The 21,116-nt window shown below is 41.6% G+C and overlaps 1 protein-coding gene across 1 annotated transcript in view; it reads right to left on the minus strand.

Moving 5' to 3' along the window:
• LOC146442913 (uncharacterized) overlaps window positions 1-21,116 on the minus strand; it is a 242,798-nt gene that overhangs the window by 67,606 nt on the left and 154,076 nt on the right. The window contains exons 7-8 of the mRNA XM_085049734.1: window positions 10,137-10,289; window positions 5,239-5,418 (exon numbers count right to left, since the gene is read on the minus strand). Coding sequence (XP_084905860.1) covers window positions 5,380-5,418; window positions 10,137-10,289 — 192 coding nt within the window. The 3' untranslated portion in view covers window positions 5,239-5,379. The remainder of the gene's footprint in view (window positions 1-5,238; window positions 5,419-10,136; window positions 10,290-21,116) is intronic.

Below are 21,116 nucleotides of genomic sequence, written 5' to 3' on the forward strand. Positions count from 1 at the left end.
GGGAATACTCAAAGCAAGTCATGTCAGACCCAGCGCCTGATTCCAAAGTCTGAGAATAATACAAGGCACAGCCATTACAATCAAAGCTAACATATACTTAAAATTATTTATTCTTTCATGCTTTTTTTAAATGACTGTTTATTGTAGCCAGTTTACTAAATCTGAATTTTGTGGACACACAAGTCACTATTTCCCTGCCCAATAGTAATGAAATTTAAAAAAACAAAACAAAATAAAACAAAACAAAACAGGGCAGAGAGGCCAGGTAATTGCTTGAACCCACCCAGGTTGTACAAAACCAGTTTTATAGATGCATGTCCTGATTACATCAACCACCTCAGAGCACTAAACTTGCCTGTGATTTGTGAAGCTCTTCCAAAGAGAGCTGAGTGGTCACATGGTATTGATTAATCATGTCAGGCTGCTAAACCGTATCGAGAAATGGGAGAAAGACACACTGTGCTCTCTTTGAACTACTATCCAAAAGCAGTATTTGTATCAGTGCCGCATGAACCTATGAATTTAGGGCAGTCTGTGTGCCTGTGACCAGCAGTCCCACATATACACTGGAAACGTGTCCTTAAAACTTACTTTTCAACAGCGGTGAGCACTCTGCAGTTTTCACACAGCAGACGCAGATCACTTCCACAAAACAAAAATTAAAAACCCTTCAACAAAATATAAATATAATATCCTGAGTATCACATGCCTAGATTTAATCAAAGAATATCAGATATATCTGCAAAAGGGCTCCACTGTCTTCTTTTAACATTCCACGTTATCCTATTTTGCTACTCATCTCAAGAATTGCTACAATTCCCTGACAGACACATTGGGCTGGAAGTGCCTGAAGTCTCTGAAAATGTGAGACGAGGGAGACAATGACCTCAGAACTGGTGGGGCTTTACTCAGCGTCTGAACTGGGTTTCTTAAAAGCCAATGTCCCTCCTCTCAGGCCGCCTGAAGAAAGAGAAGTGACAGGAAAAGAGAGAAAGGCTTCACACTGACAGAGGGCAGGGATAGATGGGATATTGTAAAGAAATTCTTCCCTGTGAGGGTTTGAGGCCCTGGCACAGGGTGCCCAGAGAAGCTGTGGCTGCCCCTGCATCCCTGCGAGTGTCCATGGCCAGGTTGGACAGGCTTGGAGCAGCCTGGGACAGTGCAAAGTGTCCCTGTCTGTGGCAGGGGTGGCACTGGATGAGCTTTAAGGTCCTTCCAACCCAAACCATTCCACAGTTCTGTGATTCTGTGGTTCTGTGTAAAGGAAGAATTAAAGACTGACCAGAGATGTCCTGAATTGTCCTGTTAAAAGCAGCACACCTCTTCCCAGCCAGTTCAACAGGCACTGCTTCCAGTCCCTAGCACTGTGGGTGTGTGGGTCACCTCCTGGCACTCCCACCAGGAAAGCACTCGCTGCACCTGATGAGGATACAGGAACTTCCAGAAACCTCCCTTCCATCCAGAGCAGCTTTGTCAAGCAGGTGGGAAAACCCAGCCATCTCATTTCATCATCTACAGAGAAATGATGCTCCTGGAGGCTTTAAATACAGGAGTATCAACTTATTTCATGTCTATCTATCTTACATTTTGTTTTAGCTGGGTATGGAGCTTCCAGGGGCAAGAATTCACATATGCTAATCATCGTTTATTTAAAAATTTGGTTTCATTGATTATTAATATAAGCAAGTTATTGGAAGTAGCAAAGTAATACTATGAGACTACGAAAGTACTTGGCAACCTGTTTGGTAATTTAAAAAAAAAATACATTTAATAAAAATAAAGACCACAACACACAGCAAAATCACCAAGAAAGAGCATGACTTGCCCAAAATGCTCTAAATTAACATTACTGCTGTTCTACCTTTCTCCTGGTACCAGAAAGTTTAAGCATCCTCTTATGCTATTTCTTGTGAGATCTTTTTGTTCCTTAAAATCTTAAAATAAAATTCCTTTTTTTTCCCAATGTTTGATAGAGCTTTTTCTCACAGGACCTCCTGCACAGGATTCCTGTACAGAGACAAAGAGCCACATACTGCAAACCACCGCTGTGCTTAGCTAAAGCTGTCAGTGCTTTTTAAAACCCATCAGAAACAGGACCAAATTCTAAGGAACACACACTCATCTCGTGATCATTTTTCAGCTGGAGATTGAATCAGCCAGCTGAGTGTTCAAATGAAGATTTTCTTTAGAGAAGAAAAAGGTCATAGTTAAAGCACAAAGTTCTCGGAATTTAGAAAATGCCAAAGGCAAGGCTGCCCTCTGCTCAGGAAAAGTGAACTGTTATGACTGAACTTGCCTATGACAGCAAGTTTGAATAATATATTCAGCACTGAAAGCTCACCCCAAATATTTTAAGTTTGGCAATATTCTAAGGAACTCGTAACAATGACAATAAGAGGCAACCAGGCTCTCCCATAATTAACTTCCCTGGTTTTACAACTCTCATTTTAGCTGCAGAAAGTCAATACCTTTACAATTATCTAACTTAAGGATATGTATTAATCTCTGTGTTACATACTGTATTTCTACCCCAGCGCATTCCTTCTCTGGGAAAAAGAAAAAAAAAGAAAAAAGGATTATCAGTCATTTCCTGTGGGCTGGAAAGAAATCCAGCTTGAAAGGCTCACAAGAGCAATTTAATATTGGAGCAACTGCACTGTCCATTCTCTGTATTCATTGCTCACCAGCTGAGTGAAGACCACTTGTATACAAGGGTATCTGCTTTTCACAGGTGGGTCTGAAAAGCCCAAATGATTCTACTTCTTGTGGAATTACAAAGAAACCTGCAGCTGAGGGGAAAAACAAAAATCCCACACAACCAAACCTCTTTCTTTACCTGAACACATCCAAATTAACTTTCAAGCAATTTAACAAGCACAGGGGCAGCCCTTCCCCTCAGCTATTATTTATTGTACACACTGATGATGTTCTGACCACAAATTTATTTTAATTCACTATTTGTGACAATATCATTGGGCATTACCTGATTTTATTGTTAACTGGGTTTCTTCCTCAAAAAAATGAACTTCTGCCTGCAGAGACTTTAACCTTAACAAGACTTCATATGTTAGAGTTCTTGGAATAGACGACTTCTTAAAAATACATGAGGATCAAGTTTTAGAAGATTTTAATTTAGTTTCTGATCTTGCAATTTATTCTGAAGTCTAGTCCTAAAGAGATACATGTATTACTAGACTTATATACGTCAGAGGCAGCAGTAATATCTCACTGTTTTCTTAGTAAGAACAACCACCTCTTAACCACCCTAGTATTTTTTCTTTCTCTCCATTTTTAAAAAGAAGATTCTTACAAAGAGATATTTATGTTTTAAATTCAGTGTAAAATATACGGACATAAATCTCAGTTTTTAACACCACTGGCACTAATTAAAGACATAAACCGAGACAAAAATCAGCAAACTGGTAACATTTCCTCAATAGAAGTCCTCCCTCTATATAATTATTTAAGCCCTCAAAACTCCTGACCCCAAGTACCTTTTCAGCAATACACAGCCCCAAACTGGTGTCCCCACATGCTGCAGGGATAAATAGGCTTCACAGCCAATAAACACAAGCTGGTTTGGACCAAGCTGTGAGAGGACTCAAATCCTCGATTCCAAGGGCCCTTAGAGAAACTGTGCTGTGGAAACTTTCACACACCAGTGACCCTCCAAGACTGACATTTCAGCTCATCTCAACTGTCTCAGAGCTGACACAAAAGATGTACAACCCCTGATGTTGAAAGGTCTGTCACATACAGGGCTCTGTCCCCAGACACAGGCAATCCAAACCACTTTACATATTTATACACATGTATGCATGAACACACAGGTTTCCTATGCAAAACAAAAAAATATCATCGTGTGCCAGGATTCCTGGGCAGCTTTTTCATGTCCTTGATGTAATCCACAGTTGGGCCATGCAGGCTCCAGATCAGCACGATGGATTCCTCAGCCAAATGGTAATTTACAGTAGTCATTTCCAGAAATAGGACACTGATGTAATGGTTACACAAGTCTTTGCTGTGTTCATTAATACCTCTGGTGTTCTGGGGTGCACAGTGTGGGATTTGTCTCCAGCTATCATTCTTATCTATAGCATTTGGAGTGATAGCAAGGAGAGAAAACAGGCATGCTTTGCCTTTATTGCAGAGAAACAGATGATGGGAGGATAGGGAATAACCAGATTCAATAAATAAATAAACAAATGAATCTGCATGCTGTTGATTCCCCCACACTTATTACTGACTGCTATGCATTCTACCACAAATATTCTCTTTGATGCTCACAAGAAAGATGAGCTACAAAGGCTGCAAGAATGCTTACGCCCATTACTGTCTTAATTATAAACTTGTCTCACTATAAACAAATGAAAAATAATTGTTTGTAGGTCCTGGCCAAACTCCTAAGGCTATGAAGTGAGCATTCCATTATTTGTCATTTGTCATAAGCAGCATTTTATACTGTCCTGAATGTGAACACCTGCAACATCAGCAACTGTGCCCAACATGCATTTAGAAAACAAGCTTTCTGGAATGTGTTTTAGTTATATATGTGACCTGAAACAAGCAGGAGAAAAAATGTCATGTGTAAGCGAACATATTGGTAGTCTCTGGAAAATGCTCTTTATTTAAAATCTTAGGACTCCAGTCATGGAGAAGGGATCCTGATGACAGCCCAGCTGCCTGTACTACACTGACAGAGCAATAAGGACATACACTGGAAGAGTTTAATTCACTGAATGTAAGATAATTGTCACCTCTACAAAATACAAACCAAAAGCACTAGGGACAAGCAATGGCACAAACTGTACACACTGCAAATATCGCAGCTATTTCTCAGGAGCTAAGAAAGGCAAAATACATTGTCCTAGTCAGTGCTTCCTGATTTCCCTGCTTACACTAACACTTATTTTTCATATTTAAACACTTCTGTACTTTGACACATATTTTCAAAAGAATAATGAAAACATAATACATGCTTTCGTTTTTTAATACTAAGCAATTTCTTTATATATACATTTATATATATTTAATTCTGGTAGTAAACTTGGGCTTACTGTTCTTTCTGCTTTGATTATTTAAACAAATATCGCATTGACATTTTCTCACAATGCCATTGCTCCAATAGACAGATGTCAATGCACAAGCAGGATCCTCTCTGCCCTAGATTTCTACCTTCATGCTTTGCATCAGCTTCTACTTTGCAACTACATTGTTTGTTGTTTTTTTAAATCTTACCTTAAGTTTCAGAAGACCTGCAGGAGTCCTGCAGACAGTGGGATGGAAAACTTCTGCTTGGTGACTTTCATCACACATTTTGAATGATGGGTCAGATGAGTAAGAGCTTTTCCAGTGTTAAAATGATTTCTGCTGTAAATTTCACACTCCTGACAGGGTGACTACATCCAGGCTGCTACGCTGCAAAAACAACAAAAATAACAACTTTCACCACCAAGAAACAGGCAAATATGTATCAACTGAAGCAGTAAATGTCTGTAAGCATTTTCTTTCCTCTGCTTTTGTAACTCTGGGGCAGGATATCAAAATTAGCTGTAAGAGAAAGGCTGCCTGCACACTGCATTTAGATCTTGAACAAAGAGGTATTTGCACCAGCAAGAGTTTAGAAGTCAGAGCTCTGCAAAAACATCCATTTTTTTTAACTGGGTCTTATGTTGGGAGTCCCAGGCAGGGAAGAACAAGACATTTTTTGTGCAAACATTTGAAGTTCACAAGGGCAGCGATTCTCAAACAATTCCCCCAGACAACGTTTTTGCCCTTTTTGTGTCCTCAACCCACTGCTCGATGTTCTCCCTCTCAGCCCGTGAGCTTCCCTGTGGCACTGCACGGAGCTCTTTGTCAGGACACTGTCCTGTGCCAGCAGGAGCAGCAGCAGCTCCAAGTGCTCCCTGCATGGGCTGAGGCTGCAGAGCAGTCGCCTGCACTGGAGCAGGACAGCAGCAGTGCTGAGAGCCGCACACTGTGGGTTTTCAGTGCATTTCAGACCCACACCTGCTCTGTGCCTCACAGCTCATGTAGCCTGGAAAATAACAGAGCAAACCTGGCCTCGGGAATTGCCTGGTGCAGGGGTGACATCATGGCCTCTCAAGCATCTTGGGCAATATTTATCACCAAGTTTTTCTGGCAGGCAGAGTAACCGTGGTACAGGCAGAGGTGGCACCTCACTTGGGAACTGCTGGGCTGTAAACACACTGGAGACTTCCTAAGGACAACTGTGCTGTGTCCAGGAAGCTGGAGATGGAATCGACATAACCCTAACATAAAACTCATCAGTGGCTGCAGAACTCTCACTCTCTCCCAGCAGCCAAGGGCCTCAGCTCAGCTTGGCACAAGGCTATCCTGCACTGGGGCTCTGTGAGGGACCAGCCTGGCCCTGGGTGAGCCACACCTCACAGAGGCAGCAATTCCTCCTGCCCTGCTTGAACAATGCTTGCAGATACCTCAAAGACTCCTTCAGCAGTATTTGAGCAGCGTGACAATTCCATCTTTAGCAGTTGTTACAGTGCAAGTTCTACCTGTAAAAATGCTTGTCCAAGACTGGATGAATATGTAAATAACCCCCCCATATCTTTAATAAAATTAGATGTATTTTTGTATTTAAATTATATTTAATAGAACATACAAAATACTAACTGTAACTGCACTCACGTACCAAACACAAATTCACAACTTTCTATAGCAACACGTGCTGTTGGACTCAGCAAGCAATTTCTATGGGGCAGAAGGATTAATTTCAATCCATATTTCTAAACACGTGTCTCAGAGCATTAATGTATACTTTAATTACTGTGCCAAGCAGATGAGCATATAATAGCAGCTATCATTTCAGAACTTTACAGATATGGTTCACTATTTGAAAAAACCCCTCTTAGATGAACATTTGCTTTACAAAAGCAGCAGACTCTTGATCTTATCGATGTTGCTTAATTTTAAAATCAAATCACAATTTCATGATACTAAGTATTGTTCTTAAAGCCTTGGGTTCTGCAGTTATGCAATTACATGACACTTAACAATTTTTAAGACTAAGTATATCTCTAACCCTCGTGTTTTATGCTTAAAACCTGTACCTCAGCAGCTCAAAAACCACCCAGCAAAAAACTCTACAGTGCTTCAACATGTTCTAGCATTTAAACTATGCCATGGTTTTCAAATCCAAGCTAATATTTTTCTAAATTAATACCTGAAATTAGTAACGCCACACTATTAGCCCAGGAATCTGCTGTGAAGGCCAAGGCCAGGCCAGCCAACAGCATCAGCTCCTGGCACTGCTTCCAGCTGATGGTCAGCAAAAATACCCACAGCCCTTGAGGGGGCTGGGCCAGAGCAGTGCAGCTCCCAGGCAGCCACCCAGCCTGTGCTGGTGCCAACATCCCATGGGACTGCAGGGTCAGCCCCAGCATTGACCTCAGAGGCTCCTGTGCCACTCCTCAGCCTGCTGAGCATCACTGCAGGGCAGGCAGAAGGACAAGGACCCCCATGATGGCCATCAGCCCTGTGAGAAGGGGCTAAGGGACCTGGGAAGGTTTTGGTGACAGCCTCTCCACACCTAGGGGAGGCTAAGAGAAGCCAGAGCCAGGCTATTCACAGTGGGGTGTGGTGGGAGAACAAGGGACAACACAGAATTTGAAATATGAGAGGTTCAGGTTGGAAATAATGGAAAACCCTTCTGCTGTAAAGTCAGCCAAGCAGAGGAAGGGGCTGCACACAGAGGCTGTGCAGTCTCCATGACTGGAGGCTCTCATGACCCAACTGAATGAAACCTTGAGCCAGCTGGTCTCAGAGCTGGCCCTGCTTTGAGCAGGAGGCTGGACTGTATGCTTCCCAAGGTCCTTTCTACCCTGAAGGATGAGCCTATAACTGACCCTGTGCTGCTGACCATTGCTACCTAACTGCAATGTTCTCTGGAGCTCATCTCTTCTCAGAAGAATTTATTTGCTCTGTTCACTTCATGGAGACCCTTTCTCTTGACACCCTTTGGGCCCTGGAAAAGTGTCTTATCTGACACCAGGGAGATTTTTTTCTCTCTAAGAGCCAACAGTTTCAGACAATTGAACCCCAAAGTATTTTAGCAAATACTCCACAGTCCACGGGTTGGTTTTGGACTGTAATTGTTCTTATCCAATGAGTAACCCCTGCCCCCAGCATTTAACATGCTCAACAGAGGAGTGAAATACCTGTAGAAAAGGTTTTCTTCATCATGAGCAACATATCTTTTAAAACCTACAACCCCATATCTGACCTTGACATATCCTTTCTTACTGGGGTCAAATCAGCTGCTGAAACTCTTGGTATAAATATATTTCCATTACTTTCCTCCTTCGTGTTTTACATTTTCAGCTCCCAAAACATACTGCAGGGATCAGGAACAGCCCTATGGCAGCTTCCATGCAGAACAAAAACCCAGAGCCCATGAAGCAGATCTCCAGCCTTGGACCTGTTTTTATGGCCCCTGGAATGCTGGGAATAACACCACCAACACAACCATACACAAAGGAACTAGGAAGCAGCAGTGTTGAGCTATCTAGAACCCAAACCATCTGACATTTCAAAATGCTCCTTAGGCTCTTACATGAGGTCCTGGGGACATTTTGGTACACAGACTTCACTGCTCAAGTCTAAGAATAGCACAGAGGGAACTCACTAGTATGAAATACACAGCTATAACCGGTGACCCCAAAGCAACTCTCACGCACAGTTAGCACAAGCCTACCACACTCTATTAGAGGACCACCTTTCTAAAGCAGCTCCTTTAGTTTCTGGAATGATTCTGCCACATTTCTTTGTCTTGTCCAGCTGGGCCTTAAGTTTGCTTTGCCAACATGTATAATTTCCCCTAAGAAAATATCAAATGGACAAATCAGGTTCCAGCCTCTGGAACTAAGATATTACTGAGCTCCATAAGCTATTAAGGAGTTCCAAACTATGGCAAACAAATCCCTCAAGGCTCACTTATAAAAAATATAAAAACACAGGTCTAAGCTTGCCAGACTGTCTGCCTCTCACATTCACAGAAACCCGCCTCAGAAGAAAAAAATCTTTATTATGTATGAGGTACAGACCATCTGCGATGGGCTCTGAGAGCCAACTTAAAAGTGGGGGGGAGGAGAGCTTTCCCAACTGCATTCAGAGTCAGAGAAGAGCTTGAGACTCAGCAGCTGCCTGTGAGCAGGGAAGAGGTGCTAGGTCAGGATGAATGAGGCTGCACAAGAGCCACCAGGGTCAAGGATGGAAAGGCACATTGATACACACATACTGTGTATAGGGGAATACGAAGAAAAGCAGCAAGAACCAAGAAAACCTGATGAAGAACAGTAAGATCATCCCTTAGAAAAAGTATTCTAGGAGTTCTGTTTCCCTGTCACTGTGGAAAAGTAAGGCAGGATAATGTTGTTACTGTGGTTGTAATACAGACCACTGAACATCTCGTGACATGGGAAGTAAGAATGGCAACTGCAGTAAACTTGTAGCAACAAGGAATATGGGAAGGCTTTCTTCTTTACCCTTTCTTTTAGAGAATTATACACATCTTTCCATATTAGTCTTCATAATTTTCATAATTCTTTTGATACCTCTTTTCACTAGTCCCCTAGACATATCTGTAGTAGTCATTTACTGTTACGCATACCATACAGCTCAATAATGTTTCATTTCTGAAAAGGAAAAAGTAATTTTGTTTTTTAATTTTAACCACTGAAACTAGAGTTACATTTAAGCGTCCCCACCAAAAACCCCCAAATCCTATGAGAACATTTTCTAACTAAACCCATGAGAACATTTTCTAACATCAAGCTGCTTGCTATGCCTTTGTGTGTTTGCAGCTCAACAAACAGGAGATAGTTCCTTTGGCCGTAAATGAACTGTGACCAGGTAAATATGAGTAAACCTTTCCAAGTGACTGTTGCTGATTCTGTCAGGAAGCAAATCTATTTACATCTCTACTCAAGCCAAAATCATCACAAGTATTTGTCTTGTTACATACAATTTTGCTGGCTTTTTAAACAATACAAATTAAACCCTGCTTTCACTGATATCCCTGGCTATAACTCAGCTTATGCCTGTGGGGCCAGGGACTGTCACCTGGAATGTGAGTGTGTCTGGGCTGACCCCATACTTACCCTGCTGGAAGGGGCACTGGTGAACCTCGCTGTCACACACCGCAGTCCCCTTTCCCTGCTCCACCTGCTGCTGGACACGAGGGCTCTCCACGCTGAATCCTCGGGCTCAGACCTCTGCAGGGACACGGGAGCTTCCAAGGGGCAGAGCCGGACCTGTGGGTTTGCAACGAGGCAGCTCAGGTGTGGGTTTTGCTGAGGAAGCACTAATCCCCAGGGAAAGGCTGGGGTGGGGAGTTTGGGGCAGGAGCAGCTCAGAGCAGCTTCCAGCAAGTTGGCCAGAGGCTCTCTGCCAGTGCCTCAGCCTTGCTCCTGCACAGGGGCTGGGCCTGCTTACAACAGGCACTTCCCAAATGGGCACCAGGACATCGCTTGCACTTTGCTCAGGTACCACAAAGACCGGGAGAAACTGTGCTTAAATCTGGTTATTTATTCCAAATAAGGTCCATTTTGCATACATGCATCAATAGCTGTAGAAAATTTGCTGACTGTGCCCCTGTAACTCCACACTGGTCTGCATACACTAAGCATCAATTTGGATGAGCCCTTGCTATGAGAATGCCTTTTTACCCACCTATCTAGGAATACGGTTATGCCTAAGCAGGGAATTTCAAGTTGTTTCCCAGACTGTTCCTGAATCCAACTGCAACCTGTTTATTTTGACCTCAGTTCTTAGAAACTGTTGATGCCACGGTAGAAATATGCTGTGTGTTCCAACAGGCAACAAACAGTCCTAATGAGAGCACACTCCATCTGTGCTGCCAGCGCACACAGCCTCAGCCTATAGCTCGGATACGCTGCAGCCGAGCGCAGGGACGAGCTTGTGCTGCAAGGGACGTCCTGGCACGGCACAGCTCCCCGAAACAGGCCTCTGGCAGAGTCCTGAGGCAGCCAGGCTAGGCACCAGCAGCACTTGAGCTCTCCCCTCCCTGTTTTGAGTCTGCAGAGTAAAAGCTCTTGGGTTTTTTAAATGTTTCGAAACTACAAAGTCAAGAAAGCTGAATTAAAAACTGCCCAGCGCTCTCAAAAGGTAAGAGTTAAAGCGTGCAGAACATATGGCACTATTTACAGCACACTAAATTCAAGGGAATTTGCTATCAACCTCGTACTCTGCAAAAGGTACATTACAGAAAAATCCATGTGGGGATCCTTTAGTTTCTTTTGCATCTTCTCTTATAAGATGCAGCTGGGGAGCAACACCCACTGGTATTGGTAGCATGAAACGGCGATCCTTTCCTCTTAGCGAGGTCTGGTACCAATTACCATGGATTTAGAGGCACTATATAAAAGACAGTGCTGATTTGTTTCTAAATTTGTATCTTGATTAAACTGTCAGGCTATAGCACAAATGCAGAGCTTACCTGACTTTAAAATCCTACAACAATAAATTATCCAAGAAGTGCGGTACAATTTGAAAATTCTTATAAATGGACCAATACTATGCTGTATGTTTAGTTTTTGCATCTTGGTCATGCTAAATCAAATGGAATAGAAGCAGCATTTTATATTCAAACTATAAACTCTGTGTGTTCAGAATATAACTCCATGTGAGGAGAGACTGTGAAGCAGGATTTAAAAACCACCAATCTGGCCAACAGAATAACAACTGCATTATTATTTTCAGAATTATTTTTAACTGTGTTGCGGTACACAAAAAAGCAAATCTAAAGGGCCAAAACTCCTATTCTCAGGAACACGCATGCAAACTTTCACAGGTCAGATCAGTGTTTTTCAGCATTTACCCCTGTAAATAGAGCAGAATTTGGTCTCACCCCATTAAAGGGAAGTCATTTATCCCAGAACAGCTTCAAAAATACTGAATATATTTTGACTATCCCGGATTTCAACATCTAGGATTATTGCTGTAAACACACATAGGCATTGCAGTCTAATGAAAGAAAAAGTCAACATATATGTGGTGCAGCAAAAGTGAGATCAGCCATGCAGAACTTCCAAAAAGCAGCTTAGGAATTAAACTGCTATTATAAAAGCTACTGTTATTGAACTACAGCTGTTAGAACTTCCACAGTATATTGCACCATTCTGCATAAAGCAAATATTATAAAACAGAATAGATCAGTTTTCCATCATGATTACAAGCCATTGCTGCTCCTAAAGCTTCTACTTTTTTAACCAATGCTCTCGTATATTTGAACACAATTTTTCTATTTGCTGTTACGTGGCATCCATGTAAGAAAAGAGCTATTCTAAATTAATTGATCAACACACCCTTCCAGAGAGGAATATATGATAAAAGTATTAGATAGTGAAGTTCAGGCATGCTTTAATACCCTCAAAAGAGGGTAATTGATCCTCCCCTCTCCCCAGTTACAAATGTGGAACTTGGCTGCTATGGGTTCCTTCCCACACAAATCAAGCCCTAGCTCTTTTGAATTGAAACAATATGGGATGATTATTGTGGGAATTTTTTTACTGTTACTGTAATTTAAAACTTTCTGTACCCAATTTTGCATTTTCTATAAATCAAAAACCCATTTCACTTAGGGCTACAATTAAACAGAGGAAATCAAAGACTAACTTCTAAGCAAGTCTTGCTATTAATCATAGGATGAACTAGTAGTACAACTACTTTTACTGCAGTTCCTTTCTGCCTGCGAACTGCATTTTCATCTGAAGCTCGAGCTCTTTAGAGGAGATTGTGCCACAGATGAGGCAAATGAAACAGAGGTAGAGTGAACAGGAGAGCACAGAGGGCTGCTGAAGATGAGCCCAGCAGCCCAGCACCACCCCAGGGCTGCTACAGAGACAAGGACTCCTGGTCTGACGCTGCCATTCCAGAGCTACCACGCTTCTTCCCTCCCCAGGAGCAGCCATGGAGGCATGTCTGTTGTGTTACACATCTGAACTGAAATCAGTACCTTTCTCCTTTTAAAAGAAAAATGTTCAAAAGCAGTGGATTTCGACACTGAAGTTCGTACTGAAAGCAGGACACTCAAGCGCAAAATTAAAATCGGAGTGCAAAATGAAACCTTGTGGAATATGGAAACGCAGGGCTTCTGTTTTTTCAAACTGGAAATCAAATGATGTATTTTTATTTTCTAAAAAGAAAAAATGCATCTTGATTGCTAGACAAAATAAAATACGAATTCTCAAATCAACAGAAACATGTTTCACCCAGCTGTCCTTATTTTTTTCTCTGTCTCTGTTTCTCAAAGAAAATTTTTTATGTCATCTATTTTTCTCATATATTTTAGGGAGAGGTTTAATGCCTCATGGTGTTAGACTTTGCAAAACTCCTACAGAGGTACAAGTCATACAAGTCATCACATTATTTGCAGCAGCACATCTACAATAAGTGATAATAGTAACTTCATAAAATATATGATCAAAACAAAACTTTGCTTCCAGTTAAAAAGAGTCTGCAATATGTACATTCCATGCTAAAAAGAAGCCTTTTACCAATTGCAAAGTAAAATTCAAGTATTCTTGTAAAAAATTCCATTTTTTAAATCAGACACAAAGAAAATAGCTGTGAGGAGTCTGAATAGATATTGGAAGGGCTTCTTACATAAACAAAACAAAACCTTCCCAACACTGACTTACTACTCTAATAATGTGATTCAATAAAACATGAATGGAAAAGGTTTCACATCTGAGCAGAACTAGATTTCAAAAGTAAATGACTTACTGAGGCTATAGATTAAAACATTGTTTTACCATTGATTTTCTTCCTAACTAAGATCTCTCATGTACTTGCAACTCTCATTATCTCTGACAATGAACTCCTGGAACATCGACATGTCCGTTTCTCAAAAAGTGCACTGAAACCATGTAAGTGTGGCTGTGGCACCAGGAGCTCCCAGGCCTTTGCTCCAGGCTGCTGAAACCTGCTCATCCCTTTGAGCACACCTTGCACCAAGGAGGAACAAAGTTTTTTTTTCCTTTGCCTTCCTGCCACCTGCACATTGGTCCGAGGCGGGCGCTGACTGCACAGGAGATGCACCAGCAAAACAATGCCTGCAAACACAGCTTTGCCTACCCGGAATGTTGCAAAGACTGGATGTGAATTGACCTAAAGAGTAAAGAAAGAAAGAAAGAGGGAAGAAAACCCAAAAAATCAAACACAGAAGTTTGGAAGTCTCATGCAAAGAGCATGAACAAAAACCTGGAGCATTCACTTAGGTAGATGGCTACAAACCCTGCCCAACTCCACAGCCCAGACTGGAACATCTGCACCTTCCCTTTTTCTGCTCAGGTTTATCACATTAATTTCTCCCATCTGAGCTCAACTGACACTGCAAACAGGGCAGGGGAGCTGCCTGCCCTGGCAAGCTTGCCCTCCCCTGGTGCTCAGGACATCCATATGCAGCTGGGCCTGAAAGGGGAATGAGAGTCCAGGACTATGAGTTAGCAAAAGCACTGCTGAGCCAGCTGGAGACACCGAAATAAACTCCAGCAACAACTTAGGGCCCAGCAGCACTCACCCCAAGATTTTCAGAGCCATTAATGATCAGGCTATAAAGGTGCCAAATTGGGCAGGGGAATACTAGGAAACATTTCAGAGAAGTCTGGCTGCAGGATTCCTGTATTCCCACTTTTGATTCAAAGCACTTGTTTCCCACTCAGCACCAAGCAGCTGCAGAGGAGGAGAGAAGGGGAGAGGACATGGAGAGAGGGCAGAGAGAGTCCCACAGGCTGGGTGCACAGGTCAGTCCTATGCACAAGCCCTGCAGGATTTGGTTTTCACCGCCATGCTTATGAAAATGCAGAGAAAACGAACCCCTAACAGCTTTTCCAGTGTTCCTGAAGCACCCTGGCCTGTGGAGCCACCCACACGGTGGAACCAGCGTGGCTCTGTGCACTCAGTTGCTCCTCGCTGAGTAGCCGGTGCGTGTCTGGGGCACTCCAGGGTGGCTCTGCCCTTGGGGAAGGGACACTGGACACAGAGTGACCAGGACATCTGCTGCTCCAGCCACTGCAGGGCCACAATGCCAGTGTGCACAAACCTGCCTCCCAGAAACCAAGCTCCTGGTACAAACAGAGGAGAGGCTGCTGCAAAAAGAAAGAAATCCTAAACTCAACTACATTCAGACAAGTGTTAGGATAAAAACAAGGGAATTGTCAGAGAGAAAAGAAACCAAAGAAGCCAGCAAACAAATCATGTAAAATATGCTTGTGTCTTTATTTTTAAAAGTTGCCTCCCAGCTTTCTGTTCTGCAGGGAGCACATAAAATGTTATGATTTGTAAGTTTTAGTTTCCATGGTCATTTTCTAGTATTCTGTAAGGGTTCAGGGGGGCTGTCTCAGGATTTGGGGTTTTTAGGCAATGATCTGACTAACTTCCCCATATCATCTTAATATGCTATCAACATACTGCAGTTTAATTACTTGCACTGCAAAATCCTGAACTGGAAGGACAAGAGAACAGGCGATTTCACAGCATTTCTCTCAAGTTGTTCTGATCAGACTAGGACTTTGACTTGTGGTAAACTGATGCAGATGCTGAGTGGTTTAGTCTCTCCTATTGTTTATCAATGTATAAAACAGAGGGCTTAATTTACAACATTGCAGTGATGAAAGAAACCTCATGGCAAACCTTTCCATTTTGGTAATGAATACCACCGAATTTTGGGAGGCAAGTCCTCCTAAAGCTATGACAGAAAGTCTCCATTCAAAGGCAGTCAAGGAGTAGAACAGCAGCTGCCTCCCAGATCTAGACCACGAGATTCCCCTTTAGCAAAGCAGTGCTGGACCCCCCAAATTCTGCAGGCTCTGCATTCCAAGCAACTCTCCCTTCCCAGCTTGGTGTTCTGCGCTGTGCATTTGCTGTAGGTGGTTTATTCAGACATTAGCTGTTTCTCACAGAAGTCTCATGGGCAACACCAGAGTTATCTACAACTTACAAGGTGAGGTGCTGAGGCATGGAAGGAAGAAGAAACCTGAAGAGGCTCTTACTCTTACACCCAAGACTGAGGGAAAAAGAATCTCCCAACTTCTCTCTCACTTTTCCAGACAAGGGCACGACAACTCCCACATCCTAATACTTCATCATGGCCTAATTTCTGGACAATAGCATGCCTAGATGCATATTTTGCAAATGAAAGGATATTATAAGAAAAGATTAAAAAATTACTAAATAAATTCCATTATCAAAATAATCTGCAGTCCCGGAAGTGTTAACCCCAGTGATTTTGATGGCACAATACAAATTATTCTTTGCACCCATTATTTCTTCCAGTGGCTTCTACAGTAATAGCTCATGGTACATGACAGACAGAAGAAAAGCTGGGGCTGTCTGAAGTGGTTTGAGTGGGACTTAAACTCTATGTAGGCCTTGAATTAGTCATCAGCAAAAAGGTGAAATTCACTCTGTGAAGAATGGCTTTACTTTTTTTAATTGCCATTAGAATCAATACCCACCTGACAGCCACTGGTCACCCAGAGAAACCTTTTTGTCCTGAGTGCTCTACAGAAATGCTCATACAGAGCTGGAACAGAGGCTGCAAGTGCACTGGCAAAGTGATTTTCAGCTTGATCTCTTGGTGTTAATTGAATTGGAAGACTTTTCTATTTGTTCTTCCCCTACTTGCAACCTTAAAACTAATATACACAGTTAAGACGTAGGCCTAGTTTTTCACAAATTAATGTTCAGGAGAGACTGTTAGCACTTTCCGCTGAACCTTCAATTGCTATTCAATTTAATGTTTCAGGTTAGACTGTATCTCAGGAGGAACATACTGATGACAAGAAAAGTTACAAAATTCAGGGACTGGATACTGGAGCACTCAGCCCTCTGTTCCAGGTGAAATCCAACCCACCAGGCCTGGGGACTCTTTGGTGTATTCAGCCCAGCAAGCACCAAAAGTTAAAAGGCTTGCAGCAATTATTTCAACAATAATGGAATTTTAGAGCTTCTGTGTCCAGCCCAGAACCTTATAAGGGTGCAAACCAGCCATATCCAACTGACAGTGTAAAGAAATCTATTTTGGGAGGAGAATTATGCTCATACTTTAAGTTCCTTCCAACTGGACCAAACGGACAGCAAGATGTGGCCGCAGTGTCAGCGGCCCAAGGCCATGCACCAGCGAGGACACCTGCAGTGGGGCACCTTCCACCTCAGGGAATCACAGCTACTCTGCAGTCACCCCTGACTGCCGCTGGCCTGCTCCTCACAACAGGAACAACACCTTCCACCCGGCTTTCCTCCCCCACATCAGCCCTCTCCTTCTGAGGACTCCAGGCCACCTTGCTCCCAGCCAGCTGCACCTGCAGCTATGAGCTACTCCTTAATACATTATAATTAATTAATTAAATAGAAATCCTTAATCTTCTCTTAAGCAACACTGTTGTGTTTTGATTCCTAAAAGCATTTGGGGGAAAAAAATGCAAGCACATGATAGATACCATTTTTATCCTGTTAAATATCACCCGCAAAAGTATTTTATGTTATAGAGAAGTAATCACTACTCTAAATAAAGTGCTAAATAGCATCTTAAATGTGTACATGTGAATATTACTCATGGAACTTCACTTTTATTTACACCAAATACGAGTGCACCCATACAAAAATTACTCAGATCTCATATGTGAGACATATATATATATAGCAGAATAGGTTAAACTTTAAATGAAATAATTTTATAGAGACATTCAGAAGGTACCAATAAGTCAGCAGAAATAATTGTTTTAGTATAATTTAAAATGTAAATGTCACGTAATATGTAATTTAAATGTAAATCTGCACCTTAAACCTTCAATCCATCAATGTAAATCTCCATTTAAGAAACAAAATTTCCATGTGATCATGTTAATTCCTCCTTCTATAATAATTATAGAATGAGAAACATATAACCTTCAATTAAAAACTGGTAACTAGCTATCTTCATAACAGATCGAGTTGAAAAAACTGTTTTTATAAAATGGTTACTAATAAAAATAAATTTTAAAATATTAATTATTTATTCACATAATAACTAAGCAATCAAAAAACCCTATATGTCACATCACATTAAAACCAAAACTAAACCTCATGATGAACCCCTGCAGCCAAATCATATATGTGCTTTGGGCCTGTAACAGAGTTTCCATCCATTTTGGGATAATATGATCAACTGCACCCTGCAGTTCATAAATGCATTTTGGAGTAGGAAGAATACTGATGCCGTGTCCCTTAAAACCAGAAAGCAGGACACTGACACTCCTTGGGTTAAACTGCATAAAGCAAGAAGCTACAAAAGCTCACTGCCCAAGTCCGAAGGTTGTGCAGAATCTAGAGTTCTTTAAATGCACTTTAAGAGTCATTCGAGTTCAGGCTTCCTGCATCAGGTTTTTAAATTAGTGTTAGTTTGAGAGCATTAATCCACAACCCTCTGATATCTGTGGGAGACTTTCCACCGACTCAGGACTGGATATACTATTTTGTTTCCCATAGACAAATTAGACAATGCATCCCATCTGCCAAAGGTAACAAAAGTATCATGAGAACCCTCCTTTCCTTAAAAAAAAAAAATTGCAACCAGAGAGAAAAATAAATATATATATATAAAAAGAAGAAAATAAAGAATGATTTATCAAAGAGGAAAATCTTTTGAAAATAACACTTGCTGTATATACAAATGTAGAAGTAAATATACCAGAGCTCTTTGTGTTTGGGTAGCAAAACAAATACAGCGATCAAAATCTCTTGCATGCAACAAAACAGCCTTCCTACCCTTCTGCACGCTGCATTCCAATAAAAAGCAAGAGCAGCTCTGAAAAGATTGCCAATGCATTTCTAAGTCCATGTCAAAGCTTTGTGTTCACCAACACAGAGCTGCCTGAACTGAAACAACTGTCCATCTGAGACACTGTCAATATTTGTAGCTGCTTTATGGTTATTACATCCTGCAGATGAAAATGCAAATGAACTCTCCCCCAGAACAGCTCTCCTCGATCACCTAGGCTGCTGCGATTCCCTAAGACCAGTTACTGCGAGCAGAGCCTTAGAAACAATAATGTAACTTGTGTCGAAAAAACAGCATTTGGTGATCACCTTTACAGGCCCCTCAAACAGACCCCTGTCAGAGGAATTAACTCCAGTGTGAAGCACCTTGGCCTAGCAGGGCTGTAAAGGACAAAAACACTCTGCTCTCACATATTTCTCTAAGCTACTCAGTTCTGTAGCCTATCCCCCCAGCATTAAAATAAATAGATTTGATGGTGCTGCTCCTTGTTTTCTAGCTCCTGACATCAACGGTTTGCAGTGTACTTTCCTACTTTTGAAACTACCTAAAACGAGAAAAAAAATTCAGAAAAATAAAGAAAACATGACCAGTCTAAATAGTGCTATTTTTTCTGATTTGGCACTCCAGAAATATTTGTGTCTGTAGTTATAAAACCATGTGAACTCTTTTATTATTGAAATTGAAGCTGCCTTCTCCTCTGGAAATGTCTGCTTACACTGATAAAAGAACTTCAGGAGCTGAATGAATGCCACAGCAAACATCTCTGTATGAAGGTATCTGAATAAATGGGCAACATGCTAAGTGTCCCTCAGATTTAAAGTGTGGCAAAATATCAGTCAGCAATTCAAACGCAATCAATCAAGGGCTGTAGAAAATGATGACTTAATTAATATTTGATAAAGGTATATTGGTTATTATAATAATAAATTCATTTTTCCTTAGCTCCTCTTCCTTCCCCTTTGCAAACTGTTCGATCGGTATGCAAAGCAATTTACTTTTCTATTTGTGCTTTAACAAGTTTGAAAAGAGCAAATCATTTTGAAACTCCACAGAGATTGGACAGGAGCTAAATGTTTTCCTTGGCAGATAACAGGATACGACGGTTGAGGTTAATTTAAATTTACGTGTGTAAAAATAAATAGGCAGCACATTGCCATCTCAAATCTATAGACTCCTTCCAAAAAGGCTGCCCTAATTTAAATAAAGAATGCATAAGGTAATGCATCAGCTACATACCAAATATTGACCCAACATTCCCTCTTTTTTATTCATAGAAGACTCATTTGGAGCACCAGTGAGATAAAGCTCTTTGGAGCACCTCCCCCCTCCTTTTTTTTTAAAGCAAAATAACAAAACGTGATTCATGCCGAGATGTGTATTTTGGAGCATCATGCCTAGACAATTTTTATAAGAGTTTTGAAAAGTTTTGTGGAAAACACTGAAAACCACTATAGCACTCAGATCTTTATTTGAAACTATTATGTATATAGTCTTAATCCAAATCCCATTTGAAGTCGGTGGAAAAACCCCCGTCGCCTTCAGAGGCCTTTGGATCAGATCCTTTGTTTCCAGAGGTACAGAACAGCAAATTTCAAATGTATGCAAGAACGAGGAGCATACAACTACTAAGTAAATGGTAATACTATTCTGTGAAAAAACACAGTTTTTATGAGGGGCAACTCAAAATGATTACACCTTACATTTGATGACGTATTTTTTTAAGACCGGCTGCAAAGGGCCTGATCCTGGGAATTTTATTCCTACATATCCCTCTGCAAATGAAAGCGTCTTCAACAGAATTGTGTTCTATTTTGGAGAACCTAAGTCAAATTTAAATGAAAACTCTTCCAGAACTGAAGATTTAAAATATCCTCTGTGAGTGCACAGGAATACCTGTGGATGTATTTCTGCACCATTCCTGATTCTGCACTAAGAGAATCCCAAGCTGGTTTGCTCTCTGGTGAGAAGTTACAGACCAGATTTATTAGTGACTCCACAAACGTGCCCATGGACTGTGAGTATCTGGTGGTGGGGGATTGCTCCAAAGCCCATCCAACTCACCAGAATTCAGCGTATTGTGGCTCAGGTATGGAGTCAGACGCATGAACAAGTACAGATCTGCACAGCCCAGCACACTTTACAGCAGATAAACTCAGGACTTGCAAAAGTGCGCGTGCGCTCCCAAACATCTCCCCGTCCATTTTCTATCTACTGGGATCACTCTGCTGGGGAATGTCTATTGTGCTGGCTACAGAGATTCCAACTTTTTGTCTTCGGGCTGCAAACGTGAGTCTAGCTA

This window comes from Lichenostomus cassidix, chromosome 1Ab, assembly GCF_008360975.1.
Source record: "Lichenostomus cassidix isolate B80296 chromosome 1Ab, HeHo_3.0, whole genome shotgun sequence".
NCBI lineage: Eukaryota > Metazoa > Chordata > Aves > Passeriformes > Meliphagidae > Lichenostomus > Lichenostomus cassidix.